Raw genomic sequence first — 19,689 nt, 5'->3', positions numbered from 1 at the left:
ATTGCAGGCAGATTCTTTACCATCTGAGCCACCAGGGACACAAGGCTGGGCTAAGTAGCCACCAGTAAACAAGGCTGGTATTTGGAATGGAGCTTCTGAGAATGATGTAGTTAGCAGTGAAAAGACAGTGAAAAGTGAAAGTCCCTCAGTGGTGCCTAACTCTTTGCGACCCCGTGGACTATACAGTCCATGGAATTCTCCAGGCCAGAATACTGGAGTGGGTAGCCTTTCCCTTCTCCAGGGGATCTTCCCAACACCCCAGGATCGAACCCCGGTCTCCTGCATTGCAGGCAGATTCTTTACCATCTGAGCCACAAGGGAAGCCCAGTTAACAGTGGAACTTGACAGAAATTGTGAAAGGACATGTCATTATGGGCCAGATATGAGTTGATGAGGCTTCCAAGAGAGAAGAGTGGAGAGGATATGCAAAGAGGAAACAAGGAAGTGCTTGGGACGGAGCGTGAACAGCAGATAGAAGCCAGACTGACCATGTATGTGATCCTAGCTCCTAATGAGAGAGTCAATTCCTAGGCAGGTTGATAAGAAGTCCAGGGTCCCTGAGGAGGAGAGAGAGGGGTCTGGGGCTCTTGAGGAGGAGATAGGGGTCTGGAATTCTCAAGGAGGAGAAAAGGACAAATGTCTTTTTTTCGCCTCTACATTCCTTAGTCTTAGTCTCATAAGATATTTTTTTCTTTAAGCCAGAACTCAGTTTAAACTCTGTACTAAGGATTATATAACAACAATGTATCCTGTTTGAGGACAGTTTCTCCTTCTTGAAAACCTTCTGACTAATCCTGTTATTTTAGAATGTGTATTATGGGAGTGGTTCTGGTAAAATCTTTCTATTGTTAGTTCTAATCCTGTCATCTTAAAATATAAATTGTGGGAGTGGGTCTAGTAAGATCTTTACAACCTTGAGACATTCTCTTGATTTACTATAATAACCAATTAAAAAAGTATATAACTCCCTTGCTAACACTAGCGAGGGGGACACTGTCCGTCCCCCTTCTGATGTCTATGTCAGAAGCTTTCTCTGTCCCTTTTTCACTTAAAGAAAACTCTGCTACACGAACGCTCTTGAGTGATCAAGCCTGGTCCGTGGTCCCAAAGCTAAATCTTCTTCGGAGATCACGAATCCGACGTTGTTCACGGTCACTAACTCCCTACTCTCCTTCCCTGGCTGGGTTTTGTTTCTCATTCCTGCTTGAATCCCTACCATAACCTCTTCCCTTCTTTTTACTTCAAGTAATTCCTGTTTCCTGTGACAGGCAGAACTTTGAGGGGACAGAAGTTTAATTTATATGCAGAGTACATCATGAGAAACGCCGGGCTGGATGAAGCACAAGCTGGAATCAAGATTGCAGGGAGAAATATCAATAACCTCAGATATGCAGATGATACCACCCTTAAGGCAGAAAGTGAAGAACTACTAAAGAACCTCTTGATGAAAGTGAAAGAGGAGAGTGAAAAAGTTGGCTTAAAGCTCAACATTCAGAAAACTAAGATCATGGCATCTAGTCCCATCCCTTCATGGCAAACAGGTGGGGAAACAGTGGAAGCAGTGACAGACTTTACTTTTGGGGGTCCCAAAATCACTGCAAATGGTGACTGTAGCCTTAAAATTAAAAGATGCTTGCTCCTTGGAAGAAAAGCTATGACCAACCTAGACAGCCTATTAAAAAACAGAGACATTACTTTGCCAACAAAGGTCCATCTAGTCAAGGCTATGTTTTCTCCAGTAGTCATGTATGGATGTGAGAGTTGGACTCCAAAGAAAGCTGAGCACCGAAGAATTGATGCTTTTGAACTGTGATGCTGGAGAAGACTCTTGAGAGTCCCTTGGACTGCAAGGAGATCCAACCAGTCCATCCTAAAGGAAATCAGTCCTGAATGTTCATTGGAGGGCCTGATGCTGAAGCTGAAACTCCACTACTTTGGCCACCTGATGGGAAGACCTGACTCATTTGAAAAGACCCTGATGCTGGGAAATATTGAAGGCCGGAGGAGAAGGGGACAACAGGGGATGAGATGGTTGACTCAATGGATATGAGTTTGAGTAAACTCTGGGAGTTGGTGATGGACAGGGAGGCCTGGTGTGCTGCAGTCCATGGGGTCACAAAGAGTCAGACAAGACTGAGTTACTGAACTGAAGTATTTCTGGGTGTGACTTGTATGTTTTGTAACATTTAATTTTATTCCCAGAATTTGTGTGGTAGGGAGAAAAATATAAAACTAAGCAACATGAACTGCTTCCAGTGAGTACCCTGTGGTTAGCACCAAGGAACAGATGATGGGAGTCCTATTACTGTAGATTTCATTGTTGATATTTAAATGTCTATGTTGTTATCAACGTAATTTTTATCACTTTGATGTGTGGATCAAACAGAACATAATAGTACTGTCACGTTCAATGCTTGCTTTACTATGGATGCATGTTAAATATTGCAACAGGACGCTGATGGAAGCTCTGAAGAGGGTTTGGGCCACAATTGCATCAAATTCAGAGGTGACTGAATTTTTATGACTCCTTTCATCCCGTTACATTTATATGAAGCCTACTGTGGTTACCACAGCATATCTAGCCATATCAAGGAACTATCTAAAAAACAGTTGATATCTTTTCTACAATGAGTATAAAAACTTAAGCTGAAGTAGAAATGGGAAACAGAGAGATAAAATTATAGGCTGTAAAGATTATTAGACCTAAGAAAGGGCTTTGTAAGAAGGGTGTAGAGGTGGGAGGGAGGTTCAAGTGGGAGGGCACCTAGGACCTATGTATACCTATGGCTGATTCATGCCGACCTATGTGGCAGAAACCAACACAAAAATTATAAAGCAATTATCCTTCAATTAAAAATAAATTAATTGAAAAAAACAGACCAATAGACACAAAGATATTTATAACAGCCCATACGTGGCAAATTTGGGTTTTAAAATCCAGGCAGTTTTAGCACGGGGAACTATATTCAATATTTTGTAATAACCCACAAGAAAAAAGAATCTGAAAAGGGATACATATGTATAACTAAATTACTTTGCCGTACAGCTGAAACTAGCACAACATTGTAAGTCAACTATATCTTAATTTTTTTTAAAAAGGAAAAAATTCAGGTGCAAAAAATATTGAAGGATGTGGAGGGACTTCCCTGACAGTACAGAGGTTAAGACTATGCTTCCACTTTAGGGGACACAGTTTGATCTTTGGTTGGGGAATTAAGATTGTGTAAGCTGCTCAGTGCAGCCAAAAAGTAAAATGTCTCATGAAGCTGAGTCAAAAAAAGTTTATTAAAACAGAGAAGTGCAGAAGTGCTTCACCTGGAGCCATCTAGCATAAGACAAATATCTTTTTGAGCCAGTTTAGATGTAATATTTCTTGGAAGTAGAATATGAGTAGTAAGAATGATAGTGATAGCCCATTTACACTGATGTAAGGCTATATGATTTGCAGAGCATTTAATGTATGTTTTCTCATTTCATAATTCTCCTTTTCAGCTTCATCATTTTTAAGAAGGGCAGACTCAGAGAAGTCGCAGGCACTCTTGGTTATCCATTCTAATTTTTACTTACAGTTTGGGTTTGGCCAGAACTGGAGGGGGCTCTTTGACGGGTGAGGAAGGCTCAGAGATTTTTGCTGACTGTCCATTGAATCTCTCCTGGAAGGAATCTGGCCTGGTCTGGTGGGTGGTCACCATGCCGCCCTCAGAGGATTCTTCGCTTCCTTTGTCATCTTCAGGCAGGTTGAAGTGCACGCGGAGCCCGATCCTTGAGCTGGACCGGGGCTCGTTGTGGTTCACCAGCACACCTTCTAGTTTGGGTTTAGGGGGTTGTTCCACAGGAGGCTCTGGGTTGGGTGGGGATGGCTGTTGCTCAATAAGAGACAGGTTGGTGGTGGAGTTGGCTGAGTGAAGAGACCCATTGTTTCTGAGATCCTCATTTCCTGAAAGGATGATAACAGGACCTGAGCCACTAGCCTTACTCAACAAAACTGAGAAAGGACTGTCACCCTGAGTTGGGGCAGGTATCCAACTTAGGTGAATGTGCTAATTAGAGATGCTTGTCAAAAACAGCAAACACCATCTGAGGCATTAAAGAATGGTAAGGATACAGGGCGGAAAAACTCAAAAAAATCTAAGTAGCATTTTGGAAAGAATTTTAGAAGTCTATGTAAGACCAAGCAGATGTTTTCTTAGGGAGTATAATAAATAACAGCAGGATAACTGAGATGGTGGTGATAATGTGATAAGAAATAAGAAATTGAATTCTGTTCAGGAACACTTTCCTCAATAATTCAAAAACTTTTTGGGAGAGCCACATGAGCATCATATGAAAAGCAGTAAGAAAGGATAAAGTACACTCTTCATACTCATATTTAAAGTCATAGTCTAAACCAACGGTCCCCAACCTGTTTGGCACCATGGACCGGTTTTGTGGAAGACAGTTTTTCCATGGACTGAGGCAGGGGTTGGGGAGGTTGGTTTCAGGGTGAGTCAAGTGCATTACATTTATTATGCCGCTGCTGATCTGACAGCAGGTGGAACTCAAACAGTAAAGTGAGATGGGGAGCGGCTGTAAATACAGATGACGCTTCACTTGCTCACTTGCCACTCACCTCCTGCTGGACGGCCCAGTTCCTAACAGGCCACAGACTGGTACTGATCTGGGGGCTAGGGAATCCCTGGTCTAGACTGTTCCCGCATTGGAAGAATCCTTACCTCTCACATCTAGCTGTGCAATGCTTGACACTGTGCCGTATTTATTGCTCGCAGTACACGTGAAGCACCCAGAGTCTTCTGCAAATACCTCGGCAATGACCAAAGTACAGATCTCCTCTAAAGCCAATAAAGCAGAGATGGTTACTGACTTTTTATGGAAATGGAATTACGGAGTTTTCTGATATTAGATAGTGATTCTATAAAAGTCAATAGAAGTTAAAAAAAAAAAAAACAAACAAAAAGTCAATAGAAGAAGATGATTATATCGTTTGAAAATAATTAGTCCAATTATTTGATTGAATTGACTGGTTAGCAGACCAAATGAGCCAAAGGATGTAAAATGAATAACTCCATGCAGACACTCAGCAAGAGGATTTAATAATAATGTGATATAGATTATGGATTCACAAATATGATGTTTTTGTCATCAGTCCAGAAAACAAAAATAGAACCAAGAAACAATAAGCTGAAAATCACAAAAACAAAGGATTTAAAGCAAGAGGAGGCTATGGCTGATTCATGCTGATGTATAGCAGAAACCAACACAATATTGTAAAGCAATTATCCTTCAATTAAAAATAAATTTTTTAAAAAAGCAAAGGGAGTTCTGTGTGAACTAAAAGGATTGAAAAAATGATTTTTAAACCCAGATCTCACTATTTCCGTGGAGAACTATTTTCTCCTTTTTTTGTGACTGATTCTGTGGGGAACTTTTGTCATGACATAATTTTAAATGTAGGCCATAATTTAAAACTGGACAGTAAATATTTTGCTTAGCTACTAGTAATTAGCTGGTAGAGCAACTTAGAATTCTGGGTGAAAGAAAAGTGAAATGCACCTTTTCTTTTGTGATACTATGGTAATTCTTATAGATTACTCCAATGCAGAGCATGAACCCCCTTTGAGTAACTGCTGAAGTGATTCCCAGATAGAATCATATGATTACAGCCTTAAATTATTATAGTTAGGTGTTCCTTGGCAACTAATGAAGAGAGGTATAAGATGGTAACATAAACCTCCAGTTATCACTCAGTAGAACTGACATTAAAAACAAAATAAAAAAAAACAGAGTTTTATTAGAAACTTGGCTTCTCAGTGTTTCATGATAACTGGACTGAATTAACTGGACAACTTCTTGGAATCCTGGACAGGAGGCCATGGCACAGTATTGAGTACCTGCTCAGTTAACCCTTCATCTTCCTTACTCCTTACTAATGGAATCCTGGCTTTGTGCACCCTCCTTGAAGTGATCATAGGCTTCAAGGCAGACTGGACTCTCCCAGCCTTGGTTGGTGAATCGTGATTGGTCATGCTAACCAGTCACGCTAACTCTGGTCTTGCTTAGGTGGGGGCATGTGACACACGATTTTGATCAATAAGATATTAGGGAAAGTCTCCTGGGGAGTTTCTGGGAAAGTTTTCTTTGCTCTTTAAAAGGAGTAAAAGAGAGCATTATTCCCTATTTTTGCCTCTGGACATTGTCATCTGCATGTAATACCCAGAACTGTGGCTGCTGTCTTGGGTATATGAGTAGAACCAGCTTAAGGGGATACTCTGAAGGTGACAGAATGAGGGAAGGAAAAAAGCTTGGTCCTTGATGATTTGAGATGCAAAATTAAGCAGTCTCAAGACTGCCATTTCTTAGGGAATTTTGCAATGTGACAAGATAGATTTTTCTTGTTGCTTAAGCCACGTTTGGTTAGGTTTTCTTTGCTTGCTGCCCAAAGAATCTTAAATGATGGAGAGGCGAAGTTTGGTTTTTGGTACCTCTCTGTCCTTTTTCTGAGGCTTACGCTTCCTTCTCTCTGTTCCCCTTCCCAAACATTTGCTCTCTCAGCTTTCAGCAACCTGCATTCAGAAAATGATCTGATAAATTTATTCAGACTACACTATACCTGCCTGATATAGTATTCTGTCTCCAAAGGGTATTTGCATTATATAAGGTGGAAGGAAGAACTCTCTGGACTTGAAATTTTAGATTGTGGAGCTTGGGCTTATTTTTGGGCATGGACCTCTTTAGGGTAACTCTGAAATTATTTTGTATATGAGACTACCTAGTGAAAAAGCTTGTTCTGGTTGAACGTATCAAAAGACTGAAATATTTTTCAAGGGGAAAAATGCTTCTCCACTGCAAGCAATGCTAGAGTAAGACCACTGTGGTCTTTACTATATCCCCAAGGGCCTACTTACTGCATAATCCAATGTTATGTAACATGGATTATTGTTGTTCAGTTGCTAAGTCATGTCTGATTCTTTGCGACCCCGTGGACTGCAGCACGCCAGGCTCCCCCTGTCCTTCACTGCTCCCAGAGTTTGCTAAGATTCATGTCCATTGAGTTGGTGATGCTATCTAACCATCTCAAGCTCTGCCACCCCCTTCTGTTCCGTGTCTGTATTGGGAATGCTTTTCCATTCAGTTTTTGGGAGAAATAATTATAATAATGAAATTCCAAACCATGATTCTTACCCATAGGCACAAATACAATCTTATTTTTCAGGGTGATCACAGAGAGGACATTCAGATGTTTACGCTGTGGTTTGTGAATGACTTGTATTTTCTAGAGGTAAGAGCTTCTACATCATCTTAATATCCTCCCAACCTAATCTAATAACACCACTAACATTGTATTGATTCTGAGTTGATTCTGTGAATTTCAAAATCTGATGCATAACTTTTGAGAAACATAGGCTGTAGAATTGGAATTGATCTAGCATCTTGGAAATTGCTTAGCTCAGTTGAAGGAAATCATAAGTAGGGACCAATAAATGAGGGAAAATGTTCCTAAGAAACATTCCTCAGCAACCCAGAACTAACTGTATTCACAATAGGTATTGAATATATATTCCAAATTTGTACATGCTCCTCATTTCCTTCTCCTACAGTAATAGCTAGAGTTGGCTTCGACCTTCTTTCTAAAACTTTTTTTTCTTGACACCAGTATAACTGCATTATGTTTTATTACATATTTCAAATCACTGATCACATGAAAATGAAAGTTAAAATGATCTTTACCTGGCTCTGCCATGGATCGAGGTTCTAAAAGGAAAAAAAATTAAAAGATTCTGAGCATTCATTTTACTGAGAGGTGATATTTTCATCAGAAGCTTCCCATTGAATTTCACAATTTTTTTCTGCATACTCATGAGCAATTTGACAAAGCTAATCTGTAAATGTTAAGTAAAATGACCTAAGCACCAGTGACCTTGATGGGGATAGGATATTTATCATAGAAGAGCAGCAAGAGAGAACTACTACTTAAATGATGTGGCTGCATCTTGGGACATACCTGGGTTTCACTTGAGACATATAAACCTTAGGTTGGGAAAAGTTACTGAATTAGCTGGCACTCAGGATGATTTATTTTTATTGTTTTCATCCAGCCTGACCTGAAAAATTTTGTGAAGATTGAGAGATCATTCTTGGCTTTGGGCTATCACATCTTGATATAATCTAGACTATACCTCCTGCCCTAAGGTTTCTAATGTTAAGAGCCTCAGGATAGATGACAGGTTCCTCAAGAGCAGTTTTTATTTTAAAATTCTTTGGCATTTCTGACAGTGCCTGCTTGGTACTTAAAACAGCTGCTCAACCAATGTTTGTGGAATTGCAGTCACGCAGAACAGTCTTTAACACTGATAAAACTAGTGAGGGTTTTTCTTTTTTTCTCAGCTTAAATGGTATTCAGAATATTATTGTTGCTGCTGCTGCTGCTAAACCTAATAGTAATTTGATTCATATATCTGATCTATTTTGTGATAACAGAAAAAAATGAACAAATTTCAGCATATTTATGACTGAAATGTGTCAAGTGGAAAGCACTGCACGACAAGAAAAGAAGAATTAACCACTTGGATACACACACACATACACACACACATATATGTTTATTACAATAAAAAATAAAACCCCAATAAATGACCAACAAATGATATGAATAGTTAATTTCAAAAATAAATTCAAAGACCTAATAAATATGAAAAAGAAGTTCCTTCCCACATCTAATTAGTGAAGTGCAGATTAAAACAAGTGTTCTCATTTTGAGCCTATAAAATTAGTGAAGATTAAAAAATATTTAAATCCATTGTTAGTGAAGGTATTAAGACAAAGGAATTTCCCATGTATTTCTGGTTGTAGTAGAATATAACTGGAACAGCATGTGTCCCAGTTCAGCTGGGACAGATATCTGGTTTATTCCTGGGATCTCTGTGTAATGATTAAGAGTACCCTCTTTTACTCTCCAAAATTAGATGATCAATTATATGATCATAGTAAATTCAGTTCAACCTTTTAGGAGGGCACTTTGGCAATTTATATTAAAAGCTTAAAAATTGTGAATTTACAATAATAATTCTAGTGCTCAAATTTATTCATAGATATTCTCTGTTAACATGCTTTGAGATATAGTTTATAATAGTAAAAATTTGTGGACATTCTACATTTTCAACAATAGGTGATTATGTAAATATGAAATTGAATTGATTTCAAAGGTAAAAAAGATCTGTATTAACATGGAAAGATATTCATGAAATGTTGAGTGAAAAGTCAATTTACAAAAAAATGATTTTTTTTACTTAAAAAACATGCATGTTCAAGAGGGAGGGGACATATATCTGGATTTGTGTCTGGTTCATGTTGATGTTTGACCGAAAAGAACAAAATTCTGTAAGCAATTTATTTTTCTTCAATTAAAAAATAAGTAAATTTTTAAAAAATGCATGGGAAAAGTTTTGGAGAATGTACACCAAAATATTAACAGGGTTTAGTTTGATGGATTATGATTATAAGTGATTTTTATTTTATTCTTTTTTATTACATTTTAATTAGCTGCTAAGTTATAAAATAATATACACAATAAATTTATAAAAATTATTTAAAAAATAATTTTAAAGCATTGACTTACTTTTCTGTAAAATTCTAAAATCTGGAGAATCTTCTATCAAGGTCCCTTCTCTATACCACTCAACTTTAGGAGATGGGGCTCCTTTTACTCTGCATTCAAAGACAACTAGCTGACCCTCAGAGGCTGATAAATTTTGTAACATCTGTAATGAGAAGAATATTGTTAGAGCCAAAAAGTACCTGTTTTTGGAACCTACTTCCAGTGCTGAGTTTTCAAAAAAGACACTGTTTCTTCCATGTTTGGGTTTTCTCCAAATCTTGTACATTTCCAGCAGCTTCAATTTGGTGGATGTACATCAAGTCTATTTTTAAAGATAGACTCTTCTGTGCACATGGGATACTTTTTCCTCACTATCTTCTTCCTTCTCTGTTGTAGTGCCAGACAAATACTAGGCAAAATGTTTTGAGGGCTTGCAAAAATACTAATTTTCAGTAAAGTCATTCTGCTTCCTTTGAGAAAATGCCCAAGTAGAGTTTGGTTTTCAGAAATAATAACAATTTAAAAAATCTGCAGTGAGTATCTACTAGGTGTATTCAGTATGAAAGTAATGTATTTTGGGGGGCTTCCCTGGTGGCTCAGTGGTAAAAGAATCTGCCTGGCAATGCAGAAGGCCTGGGTTCAATCCCTGGTCTGGGAAGATCCCACATGCTGCAGAGCAACTAAGCCCAAGCACCACAACTATTGACCCTGTTCTCTACAGCCCAGGAGCCACAACTCTTGAGCCTACGTGCCACAACTACTGAAGCCCCAGTGTTCTAGAGTCTCCGAAACAAAAGAAGCCACTAAAGAAGCCCCTGCACCGCAACTAGAGAGTAGCCCTCACTTGCCATAATTGGAGAAAAGCCTGAACAGCAGTAAAGACCCAGGGCAGCCAAAAAATAAATTAAAAAAAATTTTTTTTTCTAAAGAAAGTAATGTATTTTTCCACATAAGAATGTTCCATGAGGTGGGAAATCTTTGTGGCTCAATACTGACTATTTTCTTGGCTTGCTTGTCAACTTTCTGTAGTCCTGGAAATTGATGCTTGTTCTGCTATTTTGTTTTCTGTATGTGTTCTGTACAGTATAACCTCAGAGTCTGTTGACGGATATATAGAATGGCAATCTCTATATAATCATAACTGCATGTAAAGTTTTGGGTCATGGTAAAATATGTCATAATTTTGTGACGGCATCATTAAATCCTCTTCCAAACTTCTGCAAAAAAAGTTTACAAAAATCACTTTTGACTGTAAAATATCAGTCTATTCTGTAATAGACTCTGTGGAAGAATGGAACTCATATTTTCCTTTTATAACTTGTCTTTCACTCATCGTGATTTGTGAGCTTAAAGTCACACATTCATTTGTGTAATTGGTACTTCATTTGATTGTGAAAAGCCCTGTTGGCATGTGTGTGGGCACATTTTTGTTTTTACCATAGGCTGAAAGACTACAAACATGGGAAAGGTTATGATTATCTTCCTCTACAAGCTCTATTGGCGATAAATACTTCAGGCTTTCCTATTATTACAATTTTGGGGTCTGCATTTAGGTATTGGCTCTTGCTTCAGAGGGGGGTGGGGACTAGGATTTGATCCTTGGGTCAGGAAGAGCCCCTGGAGTAGGAAATGGCAACCCACCCCAGTGTTCTTGCCAGGAGAATTCCATGGACAGAGAAGCCTGGAGGGCTGCATTACCCAGGGTTGCAAAGGGTTGGACACTACTGAGCAACTTTCACTTCACACTTCACTTTGGAGAAGGATGGGCCAGTAGTTTTTTTCACTTTTATCATTCACTCTGATAAATATTTTATGATTGTTTACAGCTCTTGTCTTAGCAATATATGGTATTTTGTGCATGGACCCATCATAGTCACAACATCTGTCTAAGGAATAACAAGGTGAGGAGAACCACATGGTTTTAGCTGTAGGAGATTTTTACCTGAGAAGGGTGTGTAAGTTTATATGATGACTGCCAGGGGGCGCCACAGACAAAAGTTAGTGGATTTAGTGGGGTTTTTTTTTTTTTTTTTTTTTTTTGCATTCCCAAATTTGTTTGCTGAAGGAGCTCAGGATGGAATTTGCAGAGTGGTTTCTGAAGTAATAAAGAACTATTTGATTAAAAACCTGTTTTTTCCATGACTACTCTCAAACAAAAGCTTCTAGTGACAAGAATGTTCTCAATAAGCAGGGAACATCAATGAGTTTTGGGTGCTTCTGGCAAGCTGGTGAATATGCCCTTCACTCTGATGTCTGAGCTGATTCTGTGCGAAAATGATAGTTTGGGAGCCTATTGAAAACTTTAATGGCAATCAGACACCTCCCTGGGATTCATACATAATGAAGTCTCATTTCTTCTGAGGCAAAACAAATTTAAAAAAAACAACAAAGCAAACAAACAAACAAAAAAAAGTGGCAGCTGCAGAAGGGATTGAATAAAAAAAGTGTGGCGCATTTAAAGAATGAATATAAGCAGAATGAGGTCAATCTATACATTCTGACCTGACTTGCAGTTCAGATACATGAACCAAGTCTCAGTCTGGCAGTGCTGTGTGTGTGCTAAGTCGGTTCAGTCGTGTCAGACTCTTTGTGATCCCATGGACTGTAGCCCGCCAGGCTCTTCTGTCCATGGGATTCTCCAGGCAAGAGTAATGGAGTGGGTTGCCATTTCCTACTCCAGAGAATCTTCCTGACCCAGGGATTGAACGTTTATCTCTTATGTCTCCTGAACTGGCAGGAGGGTTCTTGACCACTAGGGCCACCTGGGAAGCCCCAGTCCGCTTGCAGAAGGACCTCCTTGAGAGAATGTGTTACTCATAGTTGAGACCACTGTTAGCTTGTTGTAAGTACTCACTTGACATTGAAAGCCAAGACTTGTGTTTTCTTGGAGACAATAGCCAAGACACTTGAATTACTACAGTTATAGAATATGCCTGCTAAGTGTCTGTGATATGAGATGGAAGCTTGTTCCAGTGTGATACACCATCAATACTCAGTAAGGGAGTTGCCATGGGGCATCTTACAAGCCACTTAGAAAAGGTTGTTGAAGGTCATGGTTTGAAGGACAATGATAGTTGTTATTGCTAAAAGCTGTGCTTTTCTACCAAAGTCTCATGACAAGAAATCGGCTCACATCACTGTCCAAACCAGTTACACCATTTGAACGTTTTGTAAATGGGGCCACGCTCAATACAGCAGTAGGTCTTAGGCTGTTACTAATGGCACATTGTATAAGACTTGATCATATTTATCTTGACCTCACTGAAGATGAATAAGACATGAAACATTTCCCAACAAGCAAAGATTAAGTTAGTCTTAACTAGGAATTATGGATTTGAATTAAAGTCCCCATAATGAAAAGTCTACGACCTGCTGAGGTAACAGTATCTAAAGTGCAAATCCGTCCTGTGTGTCATCACCGTACTGATCATCCAGGAAGACATTCTTTGCAGGGTAACTTGACAACACAACCTTAAGAAGCATGTCTTCCACAGCCATTTGCTATTGGATTTTTTTTTTTTCCTCTGTTCCTCCTAAAGACACTCTGAAGCCACAAAGTGATGAAAGCAGCAACTCCTTCTTAGCCGAAATGGAAGTGATTCACCACAGAATAAATATTATCGGGTGCCTGCTTTGTACCAAGTGCTGTGTGCAGGTGCTGTAAATGTGACTTGAAATGACACGGTTCCTGCTCAGTGAGATCCACACCCACAGATAGAATGCAGGGACATCCTTGAGAAGAGGCATCTCCCTTACCGGTTGAAAAGATGTCAGCTACAAGGTTCATATTGTCACTTTATTCTTTTTTTTTTTTAATCTAGTGGCTATTTTTGCACTTTGGGAGATGCTGGAAATGAATGCTGTAGTGCCTTAGGCTGGCGTTGGATTAGAGCAGTTTCTACTGATAAAGAACCCTTTTTGCTCCAGGATTGTCACAAGTGTCCAGTGCAACAATTGAGTCAGAGAAGTCTCTGGAATTGTCAGGTTGGGGAGAGGGGCCCATGTCATCTTCAGGAATCTAGAGCCAACCACCAACCCAGTTATTTCAGGGCTTCCTGCCTCTGCTATTATATAATGAAGTGCCGTTCTTCAAATTTTCACTTCCCCTGCCCCCTTGCACTCTTCAAATTACTGCTGAAGCAGCTGGAGCCGGTGCTGCCGCAGCCTTGAAAGCCCGCCCGAGCAGCTGCTATTGGAGTGGGCGCAGAGATAGGAGTAAGATTCTAATTTGATCATCTACCTCCCTTCATGCTCAAGGAGTATGAGCACTGTCTTCCCCCATAAACAGAGCGAAAGTGTTTTTGATACAGTGTAGAGGATGGAGGATAGTCTATCTCGTAAAGTATTTAAAAATATAGGTATCCTTCAGAAGAGCTTATTTATAAACCAGAAACAGACTCACAGACTTGGCGAATGAACTTTATGGTTACCAGGGGGAAAGAATGAGGGAAAGGGATAGTTAAGGAGTTTGGAATTGACATGTACATACTGCTGTGTTTAAAATGGGTAACCAACAAGGACCTACTGTATGGCACAGGGACCTCTATTCGTTGTTATGTGACAGCCTGGATGGGAGGGGGGTTTGGGGAAGAATGGATACACGTATGTATACGGCTGAGTCCCTTTGCTATACACCTGAAACTATCACAACATTGCTAATCAGCTATGAAAAGTGAAAGTGAAAGTCGCTCAGTCGTGTCCAGCTCTTTGCGACCCCGTGGACTATACAGTCCATGGAATTCTCCAGGTCAGAATACTGGAGTGGGTAGCCTTTCCCTTCTCCAGGGGATCTTCCCAATCCAGGGATCGAACCCAGGTCTTCCACATTGCTGGCGAATTCTTTACCAACTGAGCCACAAGAGAAGCCCATACTATATTCAGCTATACTCCAATATAAAATAAAAAGGTTAAAAAAGAAAAGTTATCCTCTATAAGTAGAGCAGTGAACTAGCATATGGGACCCCACTCTTCTTTCAAATTCTACCACTGTTTTGCTGGGCAAACTTCCTTTTCATTTTAACCTTCTCTAAAGAGAAGATAATACCAGTACTTCCCCATCACCAAAGGAGGTAGAAGGGGTTAAATAAAACTTTGTCCTCGAATCGCTTGCCTTTCCCTTCTTCAGGGGATCTTCCCAACCCAGAGATTGAACCCAGGTCTCCTGAATTGCAGGCAGATGCTCTACTGGTTGAGCCAACAGGGAAGCCCCTTTAAAAAAGTGGCTTCTTGCCATTATTGGCAGATAAATGCTTTGTTGGGCAGTATAGAAAGTGAATCCTAGGGATTGGAATGCCAGAAGTCCCTAAAGAAATAAATAGAACCAGGAAAAACCCAAGCAAACGTATGCCAGTGATCAGTTATCACAGCTCACGCCACGTGGTTACCATCATCAGTGGCTCTGATTCAGAAGTTTTCTAATGACACTGGCAGTGACGATGACCTCAATTCTGCCCTCACTCATGGAAACTAACGCAAGCACACTGTTGCTGATGAGTCCCTCTGGAATCTGAGCCACAGGCTATGCTGAGCCCTACATCTGAACAACCCCGATCCCATTTATGGACACAAAAGCACACTTTCCGAGGGCTGAGAAAGCCTCACCAAAGTTTGAGTCTCTGTCTTAGAGATTGCTTTCCCACCATGGAGCTAACATTTTTGGAGATTTGTCTGATAAACAGCATACACTGATGACTAATTCACTTCCTCATTTTTATTTATCAAAGGCATATATATCATCTGCAAATCGGAGCATCTAATTAAAGGGAGGTAATCAGTCACCACACAAAAACGGCTAACTTGTGACTAACCAGTCCATGAAAATTAAACATAAAGAATAGTTTTTAAAGTCTTATTAGGCTTTTGGGAATAGTAAAGATAGTTTTGGACCTGTTATAACCATTGTGGACTCCTATCTAGATATTAGAGATAGGCTTCAAGGTGCTTGGGAGAGACAGAAAAGTAAACCTTTTTATTATTGTGCTAAACGTTGTATCAGAGATATGTACCAGGTGATATCGATGCAGAGAAGACAGCACCCCCAAAGGATCTGAAAGTGTGGAGGGAGGTAAGGACACCTCTCTGCTGTCTGGTTGGAAAGATGGTGGTGAGGAGAAGAGTGGGAGGAGACTTCAGTTTGGGACGGACTAAATTATTCTGTGATTTCGTTGCCTTTGAAGAATCAGCACTACCTGACAAAGGTGGTGTTGTGACAAATGGGCACGACAACGTGTTCAGATTTCTCAGCATTTAAAGCCCTGTTTTAAGGCTAGGTGACTTAGCAGTGAACTAAGATAAATAGAGGTAGCTCTGTTAGCTATATCACACATGCACACACGTCCACTTAAAACTCGTCATTAAAGTCTGGTAGTCACCAAATCAGAACATATTGCTTTCCTACTGCTAGTCTTTGAAAATTGCAAAACTTGAATTCTGAAAGCAGGTTACAGGAAACATCTGAAAAATCGAGATGCATCTTGTTTCACATAAGAATATTTGCCCACCTGATACGGTCATGGATAAACATGTCTCACTCAGACTCTGCTTAACTTTGGAAAACCATCTTGGATGAGCTAATATGGTAGAACTTGCCTTAAAATTGATGTTTCTGTGGAAGTTGTGAGTTTAGCTCCTCCTTTAGGATCAGTACATATAGGAAAAGACACCTTTTTTTTTTTTTTTTGGACATTTTCCTCTAAACCATGATTTCTCAACCCCAGGATTAACTGGCATTTTGAGTTGGATAATTCTTTGTTGCAGAAGGCTGTCATCTTGTGTATTACAGAATGTTTAGCAGTATCTCTGGATGCCAACTCCTGTTGTGAAAATCAAAAAGTGTCTCCAGGCATTGTCAAATTCCTTTGAGGAGCAAAATTAACTCTGATCGAGTACCATTGCTCTAAAACATACTTCTGAGAGGATAAGATCTCTTTGGGTTTAAATTTGGTATTCATATAAAGAACAAATTATAAATCCAGGCATAAACTCCATTCATGTAGTCTTCATGATACCAAAACAAATTCAGTGTGACTCAGTTTTTCCACCTTTGAATTTATTGTCCTGGGCAACATATAAACCAAGTATGTTATATAAGAGAAAGAACAACAGACAGAATTGAGAGAACTTGTTTTCAGTCCTGATTCTACCCAGTTCTGTGACATTGGATACATTGTTTAATCTCTCTGCCTACCCTTGTTTTTTTTTTTTTTTCATTTGTAAAGAATGCCTGAGTAAAAGTTCCAGTTCTAAAGACAAAGATTATGAGACTCAGAATTTGATGCCGCCACAATAGTTGACATATGGATTAGAAAAAGAAAGCTCTTTGTCCTTGAGTGACAAAGCCTACATTAAGCCTTCTGAGAGCATGTAACTGCATCTCCTTAAGCACCAAAGATATCCAGAGAAAACTGTGGAGTGCTTAGAAACATTATCACCTGACCCCTAGGTGTGGCCTCTGTGTTTAAAGCAAGAGGATGGCCATAGAGATCAGTCTGGCGAATGGGGATGGGGGTGACCTTTCCCTTTTTACACAAACTGTTATTAGACATCTGCGACTTCAGGAAGCGTGGTAACAGCTACCACAAAAACCCAAACCCTGTAGTGTATTTATAAGAGAACAAAATCCTGAGATAAAATCAGTGAATCTTGGATCCTGCAACTTTGTCTGGGTATTGTGGTGTGTTTAAAGCCTTGACCGAAAGAAGTAACATTTTGATTACCTTTGTAAACACAGGAGCTGCAATGATAGGTTTTCCATCCAATCCTTGCAGATAGTTTGTAGGGCTCTGACACTGTTAGAAGGGAACCAACAATAGATTCATCGTCACTAGAATTACCAGGTAGGTAGGTAGATAGATGATAGATACGTATAACAAGCTAAAGAATTTGGTGTATGAAATTAATCTAAAACCAAAGACTGACATTTTCTATGTCTATGATTCACAGACATCAAATTTTATGCTGAACTGATTGTATTACTATTTTTTCCTACATCACAATGGCTGTACATATGTGCCTCCCATCACCACCCCCTTACATACAGAGCTAAGTAATGAACCTTAACCCTTTGTAGAGGTTCCATAGACTCTTGAGGTTTCACAGATCACAGTTTGAAAACTACTGGATTAGAACTAAAATGTGACACCTCTGCATTACTAAATGGGTCAGATAAGTACGCTGAAGAAAATTAAAAAAATTTTTTTTAAGATTTTAGATCTTTATATACATCAATATTTATATTTAAATATACAACAACACATTACAAGTATGTTTATACTAATATGATTTCATATTTTAAAGTATATGCATTGCTGTTCAGTCACTAAGTTGTATCTGACTCTGTGACTCCATGGACTGCAGCACACCAGGCTCCCCTGTCCTTCACTATCTCCTGGAGTTTGCAAAGATATGCATATAGATATGCAAAGAAAATGTCTGAAACTATCTGATAGAAAGTATTAACAGGAGGTACCTCTGAAGAGTGGGGGCAGAGAAGTAGAATGTTGATTAAGTTTTTACTTAGTATACTTTTTGTATTTTTTAATGTGTTTATAATAAGCATGTACTACTGTCATCATCATCATCATCAACCTGAAGGATGAGAGACTAAGATTTTCTGAAAGTTATTTTAATGGTTACTCTATGTAGAATTTTTTTTTTTTATAGCTCCATGAACCGAGTTTCATGAGAGTCCTGGGCCAGTGGGAGAGCTGGCAGCTCATTGTATATGTAATCCATGCCCTTCATAAAGCTGGATAGCAGAGACTAATTTGTAGAGTTTCTTTTCCTATGAAATTTGCCTATGAAGTTACAGAATATGTTCCCAAAGCCAGGGGAACTACTGATATATACCGGCAGTACGAGGTGATTATCATGACTATAGAAGTGTGTTGCCCAAGGTCATTATGAAGTTGCACCAGAGGGGAACACGATCGTGCCATACAAGAGGGTCATGGTCACAGTGCCTGCTTGTCACAGTTCATGGCACTTGTGTTTCACTTAGACTCTTGTACCTGCTGGATGGTTGATACCCTGGGCTGGGCCACCACATGCTGGGTTTGGGATACTGCTGAAGGAATGGCTTCAGAAGTAGTGGGAGGCGACGACACGTCATTTGGCTTCTGGATTCTGAGAAATGATTAAAATACAGATTATAAAACAGGCCTATCATTCTTGTGAAATTCTTTCAGCAAAGCTTTCAGCACTGCTTACAAAACTTTTTGTTCAACAATATCGCACAAACGTTTATTTGAGGGCTTCATTGCTGTACACTTTGTTAGGCAATGTAAACAGGAAGATGATAAGACGCCAGTTCTGTCCTTGAGTTCACTGCCGTTCACAGAGCTGGGGACTCAATCATATTCATAGCTGAGATTCAAGACAAGTGCTATAACAGTGCATGTGCAAAAAATTTTTTGAGGTTTGTTTTGTTGTTGCCCTCTGTGTTTTTCTTCCCCATCCCATTCCAAGGAGGAGGCCAGGCTTTGTAAATTTTTGCTTCTGGGATTTTGATGTGGCAAACGGCAGAAATAGCCCAAGACAATGAGCTCTTTATGTTTACACAAATTAAATTAAAGAGATTGTTTGAAGGGCAGGGGAGCCAGAAAGTATTCTTGAGAAGTCTGCAGAGGGGAGATTATTTCAGTTTTGTTGTGGGAAAGAGAGAGGTCTGGGTATCTGGCCAGAGAACCTAACAAGAGAGAGAACCTGAATCCAGACAGAATGGCAAGCCTTTGATTTAAGGCTCCCAGTCTTGCTAACCATATCAGTCCCTAGCATGTCAGGAAGAAACAAAGTGCTGGACTTGAAGGGACCTTGAGATCTGGGACATGGGCCTCTCACCCTAACCTGTGGGGGTAGATGACTGATGTCAGGATAGGCTCCTCTTTCGTTTGTATGTTACCTCTCTTTGCCTTAGCTTCCACATGTATAAAATGAAGAAATAATAATTCTTACCTCATAGGGTTTTTTGAGGGTAAAATACGGTAATTCACGTAAGAGGCTTAGTGTGTGTGTTAGTTGCTCAGGCGTGTCCAACCCTTTGCGACCCCATGGATGGTACAGCCTGCCAGGCTACTCTGTCTATGGGATTTCCCAGGCAA

General features: G+C 39.6%; 1 protein-coding gene across 2 annotated transcripts in view; it reads right to left on the bottom strand.

Moving 5' to 3' along the window:
* The window catches only part of MYPN (myopalladin), a 72,714-nt gene that overhangs the window by 30,230 nt on the left and 22,795 nt on the right, over positions 1–19,689 (bottom strand). For both annotated transcript variants that reach the window (XM_061163005.1, XM_061163006.1), the window contains exons 4-9: positions 18,601–18,715; positions 17,308–17,379; positions 9,614–9,755; positions 7,726–7,749; positions 4,713–4,829; positions 3,568–3,937 (exon numbers count right to left, since the gene is read on the bottom strand). In XM_061163005.1, the coding sequence (XP_061018988.1) occupies positions 3,568–3,937; positions 4,713–4,829; positions 7,726–7,749; positions 9,614–9,755; positions 17,308–17,379; positions 18,601–18,715 (840 nt within the window). The remainder of the gene's footprint in view (positions 1–3,567; positions 3,938–4,712; positions 4,830–7,725; positions 7,750–9,613; positions 9,756–17,307; positions 17,380–18,600; positions 18,716–19,689) is intronic.

This window comes from Dama dama, chromosome 15 (assembly GCF_033118175.1).
Source record: "Dama dama isolate Ldn47 chromosome 15, ASM3311817v1, whole genome shotgun sequence".
In the NCBI taxonomy this organism is placed as follows: Eukaryota; Metazoa; Chordata; class Mammalia; order Artiodactyla; family Cervidae; genus Dama; species Dama dama.
This window is presented reverse-complemented; position numbering and strand designations above follow the sequence as displayed.